Source organism: Halichoeres trimaculatus, unplaced genomic scaffold, assembly GCF_033239565.1.
Source record: "Halichoeres trimaculatus isolate MK-OKI-2021-1 unplaced genomic scaffold, fHalTri1.1 fHalTri1_scaffold_3, whole genome shotgun sequence".
Taxonomy (NCBI): Eukaryota; Metazoa; Chordata; class Actinopteri; order Labriformes; family Labridae; genus Halichoeres; species Halichoeres trimaculatus.
In genome coordinates this window covers 33,434,881-33,453,744 of record NW_027437181.1, presented here as the reverse complement: position 1 = coordinate 33,453,744, position 18,864 = coordinate 33,434,881, and the positions used below count along the sequence as shown (strand labels likewise).

Below are 18,864 nucleotides of genomic sequence, written 5' to 3'. Positions count from 1 at the left end.
CCATAAAATAAACAACCATACTTAACAGTTGGGAGGAGGTTTTGATTTTGGTGTCCTCAGTCGTTTTTTTCCTCACACAGTGTTGTTTGCTCTGTCCAAACAACTCAACTTTGGTTTCTTCTACCCACAAAACCTTTTTCCAGTAGTGCTGTGAAACATCCATGTGCTCGGTGGCAAACTTCAAATGTGCTAGAAATGTTTCATTTGGGCAGCAGTGGCTTCCCGAGTGGACTCCTCTCATGAACTCCATTCTTTGTTTGACGAATCATAAATTCCTAAACAGAGATGTTAGCATGTGTCAGAGATTTATGTACGTCTTGAGATGAGGTTTGAGGATTTTTCTTCACCTCATTGAGCATTCTGCACTGTGCTCATCTTTACAGGACAACCACTCCTAGGGGAGCAGTACCAGTGCTGAATTTTCTCCATCTATCGACAGCCTGTCTGACTGTGGACTTATGAACATCAAGGCTGGTCTCATTGGCTGGGCTCTAGGTCAGCTGACTCCTGACTCAAATAATGTCCTGGAGAAGTCATAGTCTCAGGGTTCATATACTTTTCCCACTCTGCTCTGTGAATGTTTTCATGGTTTGTTCAATAAAAAACATAAAAACAAATGATTGATTGTGTGGTTTTATTTCAAGCCGACTGTTAATTGTTGAGACTTAGATTAAGATTAGAACACATTTTATGCACATTTTATGACCAGTTTATGCAGAAACCCAGGTAAATCCAAAGGGTTCACATACTTTTTCTTACAACTTTATTTACCACAAAATCAGGATTAAATGTATTAATTTTATGACTCAGATTCTTTAAACGCTTTTTGCACATATTCTTTAGCTCTAATGAAATCTGATTGTTTGGTTTGATGCTCCAGTCCCTTCACATTAAGCAGGATGTTTTAAAAAATGTATCATTGTGAATTTTTCAAATATAACTTCTCTTACAATGATTCACCAAAACAGAAGTACATTCAAAGAAAAATACAGCTTGTGACTTATTTGAGAACAATCATATTTTATTTTTCAGCATGAACGTCAGAATTTCTTTGTAAACTAAGTCAGAAAAAGTTTTCTGATGGAAAATGTGAATGTTAAAAATACACTTTGGAAAACCATGCATAGTTGTTGTCCCATGTTTCGCAGTCATGGCCGAATAGAAATTAAGACACATTTCATTATCACTTCCTTTATAGTCATTGTGATTTATTGACCTTGATTAGTTGAAAAAAAAAAACTTTTTATGTTTTTACTTTATTTTTCCAAACCAAAAGAAAATACAAATTCCTATAAACGGCGGGTTCCACATGTATTACAGTCATACAGCTTTGTTTTAGCATCACTTTGTGAGACAAACTGAAGATGATGGTGAGGACAAACTTGAAAGCCACAGGAGCTGACATCCGCAGCGACAGCTCAGGTTTCTAATTTATCTGCTCTTTAACTGTCCAATAACAGTCCAGCACATGCCTGGGCAAACAAGTCACTGCTCTCTGTTTTCCCTCAGCTCTCAAGTTCATGTTGCTAAATTTGTTACACTAAACCTTGACATTCTGCTCTCCAGGTCAAGCCAAAGCAGCAGGCAGCATGTTGTCCAAGTTTTAGGAGGTTATGGAGACCATGTTGTTGGGACTCAGGATCTCGATCCAGTAACCATCAGGGTCTTGGATAAAGGCCAAACCTTTCATTTTACCTAAGGAGAAAAAAAGAGTGGGGTGCAAGATTTAGAAGCCGTGTGCAGTGATGTGCAGCCTGTAAGTTCTGTAAGGTCAAGAGTTTGTCCTGTGCACTCAGGTTATTAACTTCTGCACATTCAGCAGCAGTAATAATCTCACATCCCTGAAAGGCAAACTGACAGGGAAAGATTTTTCATATGTGACATAAGCGCCCCCTGCTGGACAGAGTTGAAGGTGCGTCCGGCAGATGTGATGGTTTGCAATAAGGACAGAAAAACATGTTCAATCCAACCTTTTTTGTCTTATGGTGAAAGAGCAATTAATCCAAGGGGTATGTTTGAGAGACTTTCTTTCAACACGTCAGTGTTCATAGGGATTTGCTGTAGAGTGTCTGTGGCTCAACGGGTTATGATTTTGTTTGCTACATGATATTTCCATTATTTATCCCTGCAGTGTAACAATGCTCACCAACAGTGAGTATCAGGTTTTTTCTATTCAAGCGTTTATTTTAGCATATTACCAATAAAGTGATTGTGAAAGACCAAATATCTGGTGGAGCCAGACTAGAATGCTTATGCCTCGCTCATCACTCATGGCAAAGGACAACATACACAGAATGACTCTTATCTTTTCAAGGATCAGTTTCTAATAACTAGAAGATATTTACCTGTGTGCACAAGAAAAAATGATCCCCTTCATATCAATTTTTAAAATACATGAAAAAAAAACTAAAGTACCAATCAGTCCATTGACTTAAATGAATATAGTAACAGAAATTATTTCATAATACAATACTGTCTGTGGAAAAGCACAATTAATACAATGCAACACCTTTTCAGCACCTGTCTCAATGAGCCACATCTAACAGGTGAAAGAATAGATGTGTGTGCTTTCACATTTAAGTCATTGGGGAGTACGAGTAGTAGAAATGACGAGCCAGATCTTAGTCCAATCAGAATCTGTGAGATGTGCTCATCAGAAAAATCTGATCCATGGAGGCCCCACCGAGCAACTTAAAGACTCTACTGCTAACATATTGGTGCTAGATACCACAGCACACCTTCAGAGATCTACAAGAGTGACTGACCTGATGGAAAATGTACACAATATGAAGCAGGAGGGCATAATGTTGGGATGTGTAGAAAACAAAAGTTAGCTTTGCTTTGGCCTACAATTTTCATCAGTAACCTCAAGTTTTCCTATCCCTTAAAAAATGTATTCACAGTAAAAGGAACTGCTGTAGTAATAAAGACAAAACCTCTCACCGTCGTCTGGCTTCTTGACAAACGTGACCCCTTGCTCCTCAAACAGCTTGCATGCTGCATAGACGTCAGGAACGGCAATTCCAATGTGTCCTGTTGAATGGCAGAGGAAGAGATACTGTTCACTATTAAAACTATAATCATTCAGTTGGCAAACAATATGTTTGTAATGGCCATTTTACTGTTCCATGTCTTTTGATGGGTGTGACCCCCAGTATATCCACTAGAGGGTGCTATGGCACTGGGGGGCCATAATTGTAATTGTATATAGGTAGGAACCTTTGGTGGGAGCGTGTGTTGCTAGGCGGTAGGAGCACTGACGATTTCTGACTGCAGCACCGCGAGGCCAGTGCTCTGTAATGCCTTACATGTAAGACGGATTTAAAAACTGTGTGAAACTGATTGTATAGTGGACTATTATTCGGCATTATTCATACACAGTAAAGGTGTGGAGGGCACAGCGCGTCAGTTACCAAGCCTTTTATTTGCCGCCAAGGTAGCTAAGCATTGGGCTTTAGCTATTACACAAAGTCAGAAATCTGCTCTTGGAGGCTGAAGTTAACCACGTCATGGAAAAGTTTGACCGCGGTAGGATCCTGAAGAGTGGAGACGTGAGTTTTATACACATTCACCGGAGCTCACCTGCAGCCAGCCGGTTGGTCATCAGCAGCGAGGACTGGCGAGAGGACGCTGACGTTTGCTTCCAGTATGGCCTTATGGGTGTGTGCTTCTTGGAGGACAACTCCTCCAGCGTAAGGACAACAGGATTTACGACTCGACATCCACTGAGGAGGATCTGATATCCACTCAAAGGATCGGGATCTATGGCGCCCAACGAGAGGTATGTGTAGCGCTACAAATCAATAATGGCCATTGGTTTGTGTGCACACTTTGGCGTAAATCCAATGCATTGGTGGTTGAGGGTAGATGACAATTGACTTAAAGGTCGATGTTTTCTATTGCGATTGTTAGCGTTTGTATGAACTGAACAATGGATACGAGTGAGTTAAAGGACCAGCCCGTGGAGTTTATTGCGCAATCGACCGGCGAGCATGCTACTTCTGCTATTAATGACACTGACTCTCAAGCTGTAAAATCAAAGCGTGTTGTAAAATTAACTGCTAAAGCACTCACTGAAAAAATTCAAAGGTTGCAGTATGAAAGAAAAGCTAAGCTAAATAAGACCAGTGATGTAAGAAAAAGGTTAAGAGAGTTAATACAAGAGGGTAAAAACACAGAGGTTCAATGTTCTCTTGATTGTCTTGTTAAACTGTGTGATGAAGCCACATGTGTTCATAATTCTTTGATGGGTTTGTTGGATGAGGTTGGAAAGGAAAAACATGACATTTAGTTTAAAGCCAAAATGATCAGTAATATTGAATGCATTTCTGAGGTCAAAAATTGGGTAACAGGTGTTGAACATAAAACAGAAATGGGTATTGATGATGATCATGATGTTAAAGATGGTGTTGATGATGAAAATGATGGGGTAAATCCAGAAGATAGTGTGTCTAATGTTTCAAAAACACATGAATGTAAAAGGAGTGCATGCAGTGGACACTCAAGTACCACCTCTTCTGCCAGAGTTAAAGCAGAGGCTGAGAACGCTGCTCTGATGGCACGAGCAGCTGCCTTAAAGAAACTACATGCTTTGGAGGAGCAAAAGCAAAAGCTAAAAATGCAAAAGGAACAACTGCTGGAGGCTGCAAAGCTGGAGGCTTTGCTTGCAGAATCAACAGCCAAATTATCAGTTCTGCAGGCTGCTTATTTTCAAAGTGTCACAAAAACGTCAACAAACGGAATGAATTCTTACCTATCTAAGGAAAGAAAAGGACAAATCAAACCTGTTACAAAAAGTGAACCACAACCAAAGGCAAGCTGGTCATATTCACCATCAAAGAACCCAGCGGAATCAAAACCACTGCTACAGGAGGATATTCTGCCACAATCAACCAGACCAAGCATACAGACAAATTCAAGAACTGAAGAACAAACTCTCAATTCACAAAGGAACATTAATGCACAGTCACAGCTCTTGGAAACTTCATGGCTCCCAGCCCCGTCTGTTGAGGAGACCAACCACCATTTTGAATGCCCAGTCACTGGATGGCAACCATTTTGGAGACATATGTGACATCATGCAAAAACAAAATGAAATCACAGCAGCACTTGTTCAACAGCAGCCCTTAATGATTTTGCCGGCAAGAGAGATCCCCATATTTGATGGAGATCCCCTCCAGTATATCTCATTTAAAAGAGCTTTTGAACAATGTGTGGAGCAGAAGGTTAACAATAGCGATTGCTTGTACTACCTGGGGCAGTTTACCAGAGGCCAGCCGTTGGAATTAATATGCAGCTGCCAGCATATGGAACCTGGTCAAGGGTATGTTCATGCAAAGAGGCTGCTTCATGAGCATTTTGGCAACAAATATAAGATTGCTCCTGCATATTTGGAAAAGGCTCTAGCTTGGCCCTCAATAAAATCAGAAGATGTAACTGCTTTACAGGCCTACTCTCTTTTTCTACGCTCATGTTGTAATGTCATGGAAAGACTGCAGTACATGCAAGAGTTGGACATGCCCAGCAATATGAGAGCTATCTTGTCAAAGTTACCATTTAAGTTGAGAGAGCGATGGAGAACAACTGCACATGATATATTGGAAACCCACAATCGCAGGGCGGTGTTTAAGGATCTGGTTTTGTTTATTGAGAGACATGTCAAAATTCTGTCAGACCCTTTATTTGGCGACATTAAAGATGCACCAACAGGAAGTTCGCAGTTGAGATCTTTTAACAGGACAAAGTCACAAACAGGAATCAAGTTTAAAGGAAACAGTTTTTCCACCACTGTTGCTTCTGTGTCACCAGCTACAAAAATTGGAGATATAGTGAAACCCATACACCTTCACAACTGAAAGGGGGGATTGACTTGTGTTTGTTGTGCTCGAAGTCACTCATTGGAGGATTGTCAACAGTTCCAAAGGAAAAAGCAAAGAGACAAGATAAGCTTTCTAAAGGAAAAGAAGCTTTGCTTTGGCTGCTTACGTGCTGGGCACATGAGCCTTAGCTGCTTTAAACGGTTGACCTGCAGGACTTGTGGTGAAACGCATCCAAGTTCACTTCATATTGACAAAGATGACAAAGCCAACACCAACACAGAACCACCCAAGAAGCATGTTGCATGTAACACCTCAGCACCTCATGAAACTTGTGGTCAAACAGGGGCCGGTAGAGATTGTTGTTTTCTTTCTATCTTGCCTGTTCAAGTTAAATCAATCAAAGCAGACCAGATAATACAGACATATGCCTTCCTGGATCCTGGTAGTACTGTCACCTTCTGTTCCGAGCATCTCATAAGAAAACTCAATTTGGTTGAAAGAAAAACTCACTTTCTACTGCAAACTATGGGGCAGGAAAGAGTTGTTCCCTCATACGAGTGTGCAGATTTGGAAGTGTCTGGTTTGGAGACAAACATGTTTTACAAGTTGCCAGAAGTTCTCACACAGAAAAGGATGCCTGAGTGCAGACAACATAGTGACTGATGTAGATATTGAAAAGTGGCCGGATCTGTCAAAGGTGCGCATGCCTCATATACAGGCTTAAGTGGATCTGCTTATTGGGAGCAATGCACCAAAGAAGTTGGAGCCGTGGGATGTCATCAACAGCCGTGAAGATGGTCCATATGCTATAAGGACAGCATTAGGATGGGTCATAAATGGACCTCTGCACACTTCTGACAGCACTGTGGCATCAGATTTTCCTTCTGCTTCGGTCAATAGGATTTCTACGACAAGGTTGGAAAAGTTGTTGTGTGAGCAGTACAACCATGATTTTAATGAGAGAGCTTCAGAGGAAAAGGGCTTTTCAAGGGAGGATGAACAGTTTATGGAAATAATGGAAAATTCTGCAACATTGGAGGATGGTCACTACGGTTTAAAACTGCCCTTTAAGAAGGAAAATGTGTCCATGCCAAACAACCTCTCTGTGGCAAAACAAAGGTTGCTAAGCCTAAAGAAAACATTTCTCAGTAAGAAGAAATTTTTTGAGGAGTACAAAGCTTGTCTCAACAAGTTGATTGCTAAAGGTTATGCAGAGCCGGTACCTACAGAGCAGCTGGATTGTTGCACTGGGAAAGTTTGGTACATCCCACATCACGATGTATATCACCCAAAGAAGAGGACGCTGAAGGTGGTATTTGATTGTGGTGCGACATTCAAGGGAACATCTTTGAATGAGCAGCTGTTGCAAGGGCCCAATCTCACCAGCACTTTACTGGGAGTCCTCCTCAGATTCAGACAGGAATCATTTGCAGTCATGGGAGACGTAAAGTCAATGTTTCATCAGGTGAAAGTGCCCAAGGATGACAAAGATTTCTTACGGTTTCTATGGTGGCCAGAAGGAAATCTGACCAAGGAGGTGTCTGAATTTCGAATGACTGTTCACTTGTTTGGTGCTGTATCCTCTCCAAGTTGTTCTAGCTTTGCTCCGAGGAAAACCACGGAGGACAATCAGTCCAGTTTTTCATCTGAAGTGGTTCAAACCATCAAGGAAAGCTTCTATGTGGATGATTGTTTAAGGAGTACAGGCTTGGAAAAGGAGGCGTCACTCTTGGTCAAAGATCTCACTGCTCTTTGTTAGAAAGGAGGATTTGTTCCGACCAAATGGATGAGCAAAAGTCGCCATGTGCTGCAAACTGTTTCTGAAGCACATCGAACTAAAGATCTGAGACAGCTCAATCTTGATCGTGACAATCTTCCTGTGGAACGAGCTCTAGGTTTGCTGTGGTGTGTTGAATCTGACAGTTTCAGATTCAAGATGGACATTCCTCAGAGGTCTTGTACAAGACTTGGAATGTTATCAGTTTCAAGCTCTGTTTATGATCCCCTTGGGTTTCTTGCCCCAGTTGTGCTGCCTGCTATAGGATGCTATAGGAGCTATGCAGGAGAAGCATTGGATGGGATGAAATCATACCTCGGGACATGCTGCATCAATGGAACAGGTGGTTTAAGGACCTGGAGGTTCTTTTTGAGTTTAAGGTGGCAAGATGTATTAAGCCTAAAGGATTTGGTGACTTGAAGCATGCTCAACTGCATCACTTCTCAGAGGCTAGTGAAGCAGGATATGGAGCTGGGACCTACCTCAGGATGCAGAATGACAAAGGGGACGCCCATGTTGCATTCCTAATGGGCAAGGCCTGAGTTACACCTCTTAAGGCCATTACCATTCCTCGTTTGGAGCTCACTGCTGCTGTGCTGGCTGTTCATGTCGACTTAATGTTGAAAAATGAGCTAAGGCTTCATCTGCAGGAGTCTGTCTTTTGGACCGATAGCACTTCAGTGCTGAAGTACATCTGGAACAAAGACAAGCGTTTTCATACATTTGTGGCGAACAGGCTCACGACAATCAGAGAAGCCACCATACCTTCCCAGTGGCGTTATGTTAGCTCAAAAGAAAATCCAGCAGATGATGAGGAGTAAGGGCTGGAAATTTCCTCCAAAACTGCCGATGAATTGAGGGTCCCAAGTTTTTGATTGGAAAAGAGGAAAGCTGGCCAATGAATGTTGTAGAGACTGCTCTCAGGAAAGATGACCTGGAGGTCAAAAAGGAAGCCTTGGTAAATGTCACCATTGCCGACAGCTTATTGAATGCAACCAGTCAACTAATGGCTTACTTTTCAGATTGGAGGAAGCTGAAAGTAACAGTTGCTTGGTTTCTCAAGCTAAAAAAGACTCTATTGGAGAGGAGTCCCAGAAGAGGTGCATCAGTGGCTCAGGTGGAGCAACAAAGGCAAGAGCCAAAGGGCCAATCTTTGACAGTGGAGGATCTTGTGGAGGCTGAGCTTGCTATTATCCAGTACTGTCAGCAGCAAAGGTTTCCTGAAGAAATTGCTGCATTGAAATCTGGGACAGGTTCAGTTAACAAGCAGAGCTCAATTTACAGGTTGGATCCATATTTGGATAATGGACTTTTGAGAGTTGGAGGACGCCTGACTAAAGGTTCACTGCCAGAAGAAGTGAAACACTCCCTCATTCTCTCAAAAGATCAGAATGTAGCTACACTCATTCTCAAGCAAATTCACCAACAGCTTGCTCACAGTGGTCGTAACCACATGTTGTCGTATGGTGAGGAGGATTCTTAATTCACTGCTTCAGCAACAGGTTTTGGATGACGATGGTCTTCATACTTCATACAGTCATATGTGAAGCAGAAGCAATTTTGAATGATCGACCAATCACTAAACTGTCGAATGATCCAAACGACTTGGAACCCCTCACTCCCAATCACATTCTTCTAATGAAGGGAAAGCCTGCACTGCCACCTGGATTGTTTGAGCCCCACGATCTATATGTCAAGTGTCAATGGAGACAAGCTCAATACATACCAGATATATTCTGGAAGCGATGGATTCATGAGTATCTGCCTCTGCTGCAAGAAAGGCAAAAATGGAACCAAAAAAGGAAAAATCTTAAAGTTGGAGATGTTGTCATCATCATGGACTCCTCTGCTCCTCGAGGCTCTTGGTTGCTTGGGAAGGTCTTGGAGGTTTTTCATGATAAAAAAGGATTTGTTCGCTCAGTGCAGCTGCAGACAAAGTCAGATGACATTGAGCGGCCTGTCGCAAAACTTTGCTTAATACAGGAGGCTGCTGTTTAGCAGATCATTAAAATGTTGAGTGGTACAAAAAAAAGGGTGGTATATGGCATTTGTCATTCTGAAAATGGCCACTTGTTTGTAAATATTGGAATTGTTATGCCTGTTTGTCATCACAATTAGGGGCCTGTGTGTAATGGCCATTTTACTGGTCCATGTCTTTTGATGGGTGTGACCCCAGTATATCCACTAGAGGGTGTTATGGCACTGGGGGGCCATAAATGTAATTGTATATAGGTAGGAACCTTTGGTGGGAGGGTGTGTTGCTAGGCAGTAGGTGCACTTATGATTTCTGACCGCAGCACTGCGAGGCCACTGCTCCGTAACGCCGTACTCATAAGACGGATTTAAAAACTGTGTGAAACTGATTGTATAGTGGACTATTGTGAATGTTTGTGGAATCCACTGGGTGAGACAATAAATCTGAAGAAATACAAGTCATAAAGTCGGGCATTATTCATACACAGTACAGAGGCCTATATCACGCAGCAGTCAACTTATCTATCTTATCTTAACTCACATCTATCCAGGATTGAGCAACCGTAACAATGGCAATCAGGATAACCGATAGCACGACGCAAGTTATCAACACGGTAACTCAACCCAGGATTGTCTCATCAAGAGCCGTGAACGCGCACGTAAAAGAGGAGGGCTCAGAGGCAGCTGACCAATCACAATCATGAGCGACAAAGAAAGTTCTGTACTTCACCGCTGAAGAGCAGCGGCTGATAATGCAGCAATACGGGGAGGACAGAAGCAATAACTCGGTAAGGGAGAACACGGTAGCAGCGGCCAACCACAGGCAAAATGCATGGCATTCTCCCAGATGTAATCCCTCTGGAGTCAGAAGAACATGGGAGCAGATAAAAAACAAGAACATCATCACGTCTGATAAGTCTGTTTCCAGCAGTGGTGATTGCTCAAAGACTACAAGGAAAGCTCAGCTTCCCCTAAAATGTTCCTAAAAAGTTGTGATATGTACTGCTGTGTGTACATTTCATTGACAAAATATGCGCTAGAATTTCTTCATCTTTTGTTCAGAATCAGCTACCTATCACAGGTAACTGGCTCCACCTCCTTCTCATTCATCCTGGGAACGCTATGAATTAATCCCTAAGTTACGTGAGGGCAGCAGCCAACATGGGATGCCGTAAACTTGCTCAGCCGCTCCTCATCCCCGACAGAGTACATGTAACTGCCCGTGGCAAAGAATGGCAGGGCGATGCACAATGTCTGTGGGACAGTCAGTGCACTGCTCCTGTGGGTTGCACGGGCAATGTACGGCTCTAATATTTCACAGAGGTAGAGTAGTCCGGGCCGTCAGAACCTATAACTCTCATACAGGGAATCGTTGCTTTGATCGAGTGGATCTGATCGATCTTTAAACAAACTTTCTCTTCGTAAAGCTCTTCTTACAACTTGTGTGCCTCTCTCCACCGGGTTTGGGAGTAAAGGGCAGGCCATCGTTTCGGAGAAGCCGATTGGCCAGTGGGAGGGGCTTTTTAAAGGATCTGATTCAACCTCCAACTTATCCTGCTCCAGAGCAGGATAGCCGTTCAGAGTAGGTCACCATGGTGATCTACTCTGATGAAAAAGGAACCGGCTTCGTGCTATCGGTAATCGAGAGTTAACCCTGAAGTTACCTCGCTCAGACACTAATCCTGCTTCGTGATATAGGCCTCAGGTGTGGAGGGCGCAGCGCGTCAGTTACCAAGCCTTTTATTTGCCGCCAAGGTAGCTAAGCATTGGGCTTTAGCTATTACAATGTTTAATCTCTGTATGAGCCAAGAACCAAACTGCTGGAGGTGTGAAAGAAGCAGTAGATTTATGTGCGAAGGAGGAACAAATGTGTTCGTAAGGGTTTTGAAAATTTCTTGTAATGCATACACAGTTGAACAACATCTCTGTTAGTTTCTGTACACAGAGCTGAAACAATCATATCTGTTCATTCGAGTAAGGGAGAAACTTTTCTGATGGGATGACAAAATGTCTTCTTCTATGTGCCTGTCAGACCAGTATGTAAGCAGAAAACGAATCTTACCAAAACCTCGTGGATCTGAGTTTCCATTGTGATAAGACTGACTCTCATCAGACTCTGAGCCCCAGTTACTGAAAGACAAAAGGAGGAATCTAAGAGGAAAGATGTCAGATGAGTTAAGAAGAAAAAAAAGAACTTATACCATACCAACTGAAATCAAGTCTTTTTTCTATTAAGAGTCTCAGTCTGAAATTTCTTATTTTAGCTGCTGTCTCTTCAATCACAATCTGAAATACTTGACTGATCCCTAAGGGGGAATTTCTTTTTGCTAACAGCTACTCCCATTCAAAAAATGTTAAGATATAGGGGAAATACAAAACATATGCATCAGTTTCATATAAAAAATTACATATAATCATGTATGTTGCAATCATAATGTGTAGGGAAATGTATTTAAGGTTCCCACTCCACAAAACCCCTACCCTCCGATTGGTCAGCCCTCTGGAGGCCTGCTGAGGACAGAGCAATGGGCAGACCTTGATGTTTGAGGCCCACTCCTCCAACATGTCATGAATCAGTTAGGAGATCCTTATGGGATCATTTAAGCAAGATCTCATGCTTGGTGATTTTTAAAATTCTGCTTACTGTCAATTTGCTTGTATGACTTATTCATATTGTTCATATTTTCCTGTTTTTTCTTAAGGTGTTTTTTTTTTAACCTAAAGACAGAAATGACATTCTACATTTAAATAGAACTACTGAAATGACAAAGAAGCCAATTAAAAAGTGGAAAAGAATTAGAACTTGTACAGTGCACTGTTTCTGAGTGGATTCCAGTCATATATAGGACAGTTATCAATTCCTTTCAAGTTGGGAAACTGCACGGTCAAAGACAAACTTGACATACTTTTACTTCTCTACCTTTTCCCAAATAGAAAAGGTAGGGAAGTAAAATTTCATGATGTGAGATTAAAACCTCAGGAAGAAAAATAAAATGTGTCAGTGGTAATAACTCTTCTCTGTGATTAAGCTGATCCAAGGATCTGGAGTCTTACTGCGTCAGCTCTATGGTTGCTCTCCTAGAAAAGGTCCACGCAGTCTTTTCCTTCACGTCTGTAGGAATCTCCTTCTTGTCCTCGTATCCCAAAAAGAAGAGAGAGAAACGCATGGAGGGGAAGTCAAACTTTTGTAGGAGCCTGAAAGATTTAGCACACCAGAGAGGAAAATCCAGATTTGTCGTCAAGTCAAAGTAATGAATGAGAAGCAGCCTCAAAACACACAGACAAAGGTTTACAGGTCATCAACCTAAAGCACAGTAATACTCACGTCATGCCAAGGATTCTGGTGTAAAAATCCAAAGATTTAACTGGATCTTTAACCCGCAGCATCGTCTGCTGCATCATGAAATCCTAAGAGACACAGACATAAATACACAAGTCAAGCACCTAATGAGACAGTTTAAAGTCAGGACACAGGGACAACACAGAAATCAGTGAGATACAAAACAAATAGATATCCTGTTTGAACAGCAGAGGGCGCTTTTTTCATTTCATAGAGATCACAAACTTCTATCAAAAAAACTGTTCACAGTCTGTCCCCCCCTTTCCCACACATATGGAGTACCCGTTCTTTACTGTTTTCAGAGGATTATGTTTGTGTCCTGACTAAATAAAAGCATCCAAAATACTGTTTCATGAAGCAAGCATGAGTGCGAAAGAATTCAATTGCAATATTGCAATTGTGATTTAGCATGCAATTTTTTTATTATTATTATTATGTTTCATTCTATAGTATGACCAACACGAGGAGGATACTGTCAACATTTAAACAACTCTGTCCTGTAAGCCAGGCCTTATTATAATGAAATGAATCGATGAGATGAATTGATGCACAAATTGATATGAATAACACATCTTCATTTTACGATTACAATCATAGTAAAATGTGGACTGACTGATTTAACCTCAAGCCTTTTAGATGTGTAATATTTTGCCAGAAAAAAACAGGACATCGACTTTTGCTGGTTTTGAGGAAGAACAAGTACAAGTTACTATATTCCCTCCAGGTCTGTGTTCATGAAACTTTTTCTTTTTTTTTTTTTAAATGAGATTCTCTTTTACATTGCGATGTTGGTTTCAATACAATTAATTGTTCATCCCTAAAAATTGCTGGTGTACTTAAAGACTTTGTGCTCGGAGAAGTCTTGTCAACTTGTTTCTTCGCAGGGTGAAAGCTCTTCTCTGAACTGTCTGAACTCCAGCTGGAGAAAATGTGTATCCTGGTACTTGCCTGTGAAAAAATGTTTGAGCCAAGTGCAGCTCTGTGAAACTTTGAACTGAGTAATCATCACAAAGCTGTGAGAAGTGTACAGGTCACAGTTACCGTGGAGCAACATGAAGGCCTGCTTGGGATTGTTTTGTTTATCTCTAGTTTTACACAGCTCACAAACTCTTGTGTCCAATAATAAACTTTTTCTGCTCAAAAGCTCTTTCTGTTGACTGATTGGTGAGCTTTACTTACTGGCATGTGACTTGCCGCTCTTGCTCTTGCTTGGGCTGGCAGTATGGTATGTATTCACCACATATGGGGCCCAGTGCAAATTCACTAACAGGAAGAGAAATGTCTTTTTCTGTTGCAGAAGCTGGCCCCTAGTTTCCACCACAACCAAGATATTTTTCCAAGTGTGTGACAACCCAACTTTTCCTGAGTGTGTGTGTTTCACAGTACAGCGTTATCTCTGTGACGAGCGACTGTCCCCTTTTTCCTGCAGCCTTCCTCTAACTGTGTCAAGTCGTCAAGGCTCACTGTGATGCAGCATCTCCTATTCCACCGGCGCTCACGACTCAAACATTTCAGGATAAGTTTATTTTTTCCATCAGAGCCTCAACCCAAACTTTATTTTCAGTTCTTGAACTTGTTTTTCTTAATCACTGTGATAAATGTGATGCTTGACTAAAAAGCTGTAAACATGATGTGTAAATTAGAGCTGCGAGAAAATAAAAAGATGTATCATATCAGGATTTTTTGTTAAACAATTTGAAGTTGAGATATTTTGTTCAATTTTTTTTTCAAAATTTAAGTCCTTAACTTTAGTCTTAGTTTATAAACTTGACTGAAAAAAAGTTGAGATGTCAGATCCCCTGAATAAACCCTAAAAACTGACTGAAATAATTCAACTTTTTCCATTGGTCTGATGTTCAGAAAAGCAAACCAAAAATCAGAAATAGAGGAGAATCACAATTTCAATAGAATTATCTCACAAAAATTGTAAAAGAATCTAATCAGAGAAAAGCATATCGTCCGCGCCCTGGTATAAATGTTGGAATCAGAACCAGAAAACTTTATTGATCCCCGCGGGGGAATTACATTTCAGTTACATTCCATCCAGGACATATAGGACCTGGCTGGGACAGTATGCTTTCTACCGATTCTTTTACAATTTTGGGGGTGCCGATTCTATTTAAATTGTGATTCCTTGATATTCTTGGTTCTTGCAATTTTTAGTTCACTTTTTGAACACCAAGTAAAAAAGTTATATGCTGATGTCTACAGACTATATCAGGAGCCATATTTTCCCCAAAAATGCTCATCACATATGAGCCAGGTTTTAGAATTATTCAGGGGATCTGACGGCTCAACTTTTTTAAAATCAAGTTTTTGAACAAAGACTAAAATTAAGGACTCAAATTTGGATTAAAAAAAAGATTTTTTTTTTTCGAAAATCATGATTAAAATTCCTGATACTACCATACAACTAATTTTTTACTCCCACCCCTAGTAAATATGTATATCAAGTTTCATACGTCTATCCGAGCATACTTTAACTTTGTTCACCAGAATTCTGTATTACATATAAAGTTAGTCATATCCGTCAGTTGTGTGCCCCCTATAAATTCCACTTATTTTCATTTGGAAAGTCCATCAGAAATTTTCTTCCTCTCGTTTAGAGCTCACATTAAGGCCCGTTGGACTGTGGTGTGTGGTGAATCTATGATGATGTGGTGAACTCTCAGACACAAAAAAACAGGAAACAGTTCATGTTGCTGGAAAAGAGGAACTGATTAAAGGTGCAGTGTGGCGAAATTCGGATTAGTAGCCAGTGAAGACCAGTTTTCCTCCAGTGGCTGATACCAGAGCCAAAACTTAGACTCTAACAATAACGCTAACATCAAGTCGTTGCTGTTGATACATAGCCAGAATCATCTTTCAGACTGATTCTTATTCATTCACAAAGTGAAATTACATTAGGTTATGCCATGGGTGTGAGAAAATGACTGATTTGGACACCAGAATAAATATTAAACTGCATCACTTGAAACAGGATACTTTCTAAACAGCAGTCAGTTACTGTTCTGGATTTGATCTGCTGCTGTTTAGGAAGGAGTAACCCTGTCATAGTGTGGACAATAACACTAGGGAGGCTGCCTGCAGTGTCTGCAGACGTTTTGCTTTAGATATACCAATTTGTCCCTTCTGTACTTCTGTAGAATCATGATGCTATAAACAGAGATAAATGGCTATGCTAATGCACTTTCTAGGCTAATAAAAATACAACAGTTCTCTATGGTCCACTTCTTCCAAGTCTGTTGTGTTTGCGGTTAAATACTGCACGCTGTATCTGAGGGGTCTGAACTGGATGTTTTCCCAGTATCATGAAGTGTCTTTTATTACTTTCATTAAATTTAAGTACAATGTGCACTTTGATCAAGAATCCAATCCAGTGTCCTTTGTTTAACATGGTCACAGTGACGGAAGTGATCTATAGTGCGGGTAAATCCTTAGACTTTACTAATTTCACATTTTCTCATGTTTTTCAGTTTTTAAATGTCAAAAAAGACACAAAAATTAGGAATGTACCAAACCAATACATATTCAGATATCAAAGTTTAATATATTTGTATTACAGATTAGTGTGCTAAGGTAGAAAAGCCTCAAGTTACCAAAACCAAATCCTCAGTCTCATCCTCAGATTAAAGAATAGAGATTGTGAAATTAAAACTGTTTTAGGATTGGATAAATATCAGAAACAGCCAATACTTTAGCTAAGGTATCTGTATCAGGACTTTTAACAAAGTAAGTACTTGTAGAAAATGCTTGAAATTGACCCAGATATCAGATTTATGAACAAAAGCCTGCAGAATAAAGAGAATACCTGGCGCCATGCCTTTTTGGGAGGGTTGGTCAAATTGGCCTGGTTGTTTTTTTGTCTGATATTACTGTAGGATACTATGACTTGACCTGAACGGCAGCTGTAAAGGTGTAAATGTTCTCACAAATCTATTTGATTTAATAGTTATATTAATTAAAGTAAGTAGCATACTAAATCAAACTAAAGCAAAACTGGAGCACGACTCAACAGCACTAATTTCATTCTTGTCCCAAATAAATACATAAAATAATAATTTTAAAAACTTGAACAATTAGTATGTCCGGCTTTTATCATTGCCAACTTTAGCCATTCCCAGTCTGCAGCTTATTGACTCAGCAAGTGTAGCCCCGTAAATTCAGGTCTGGCCGCGCCTTGATACCAACTTTACATGTGTATGAGCAGACTTTGTACACATGCTTTGACAAACTTTTACTCTGCTACCCCGTTAAGTTTACAATGAACGAGCATTGGCAGTCCTTAAGACTCAACTTAACTATTTATTTGACCAAAGTACATTTTGGCGAAGACGTGCCCCAGTCCGATAATGGGCGCATTACGTTTAGCGGGTTAACCTGTGAGTGAGCCGCTGGCCTGTTGGGTTAGCATGTGTGGACAGTTTAAAGAAGATTATCTTAGCTTTTAGAGTTTAAACAGTTATCTTACCTTTGTTATTGGGTCTCCATCCTTGCAAGCCGTTTCTGCTGCCTCGTCTGACAGACCTTTGTCGCTCATTTTGGCTAACAGACGGTACTATGCTGGACCGTAGCTCGGCGGACTGCCACACAGGGAGAGGATGGGTCGGCTGTCAGAGTCAACTTCCGGCAACAGTTTTCAAAATAAAAGCTGCACGGCAAAAGAAAAAACAACTTTTCTTAAAGGTAGTAACTTAAATCCATCTTTTTGACCCTCTTCTTTCATAAAAATGCATTTACACCCTCATTTTGACGGGATAGCTCAATGACTGTATTATTATTATTATTATTATTATTATTATTATTATTATTATTATTATTATTATTATTATTATATCTAAGTAATAAAATGCTTCACATAAAGTGCAAGACAGGTAAAGTGTAAATGTGGGACTAGAAGTCACTTGTCATAGGCTTTCTTAAAAAAAAAAAGTGAGTCCGTGGTTGATTTCTAAATGAGGTAAGATAGTCAGAGATGTGGATGACTGGAGCAGCCAAGTTTTGACCATATGTAGTTTGTAGAGGTCAGTAGAGGGAAGCCATAGTGGATGATGTAACAGTCCAGTATGGAAATTATGAAGGTGTTGATGAGTGTTTATACTTCAGGCCATTTATGTTACAGCATCTGTTGTGCTTGTGTTTTAGTCTGCTTACAAATCAAATTGACCTGAGAAGATGGCAACAGTGGCTGACATATTGAACATATCTGGTCAATCTTACTTTTTGTCATCAGACACACAAGCAAAGATGAGAAGCCAAAGCAGACTTAGCCCCCAGGGAAACAACCACACCTACCACTGAACTCAGTTATTCTCATTTTTGCAAATTTTATGCATTTAATTTTCTCAAAGGTTTCATTGCGAAAAAAAAAAAAAAAAAAAAAAACTCATCCCCAAAAACAATTTATAAAGTTAAAAGAAAAAAAGCAAGAGATCAATCTATGAAGATGGGACTCAAGTGGGTGTCCTCAGCTCTTGCAACCTGCCTTGAGTGGATAGTGAAGGAGCTAGACTTGTAAAAATAAACCGGCAGAGCCTGTCTTAAACAAATGCTAAGGAAATATTCAGATCATTTGACTCATGAAATGCCCAGCAAAAACAGTAAGACTTTGTCCGTACTTTAGTCCTGTAACCAATTATTGCAATTATATATTATTATTATTATTATTATTGTTGTTATTGGTCATCTTTAAGGCAGCTGCGAGAAAGCAAATTGGCCTATGGTCTTACTTTGAAAATATAGACAGGATGTGTTGGTCTTTATCTATTGGCTGCACAAGGCACACTATTACATAACCTACAAAGCCTTCAGTTCAATGCAGTCAAGCCTATTGTTACCCTGCATATTTTAAAACACTGACAGTCATCAGCATACTATATGCACCTGCATGATTTAATGTATTTTAGTAGAATAACTCTGAAATGTTTCAACATTTTACAGCCCTTAAGTCCAAC

At 40.4% G+C, this 18,864-nt stretch overlaps 1 protein-coding gene across 1 annotated transcript; it reads right to left on the bottom strand.

Annotated features, from left to right (window-relative positions):
* Positions 1-632: 632 nt before the first annotated feature.
* LOC141788155 (lactoylglutathione lyase-like) lies at positions 633-17,532 on the bottom strand. The gene is made up of 6 exons (XM_074667007.1): positions 17,382-17,532; positions 12,896-12,978; positions 12,625-12,765; positions 11,633-11,700; positions 2,944-3,033; positions 633-1,695 (listed from the first exon to the last, which is right to left on the bottom strand). Exons 1-6 carry the CDS (start codon positions 17,448-17,450, stop codon positions 1,604-1,606), a joined length of 543 nt encoding a protein of 180 aa, XP_074523108.1. The 5' UTR covers positions 17,451-17,532; the 3' UTR covers positions 633-1,603.
* Positions 17,533-18,864: the final 1,332 nt, after the last annotated feature.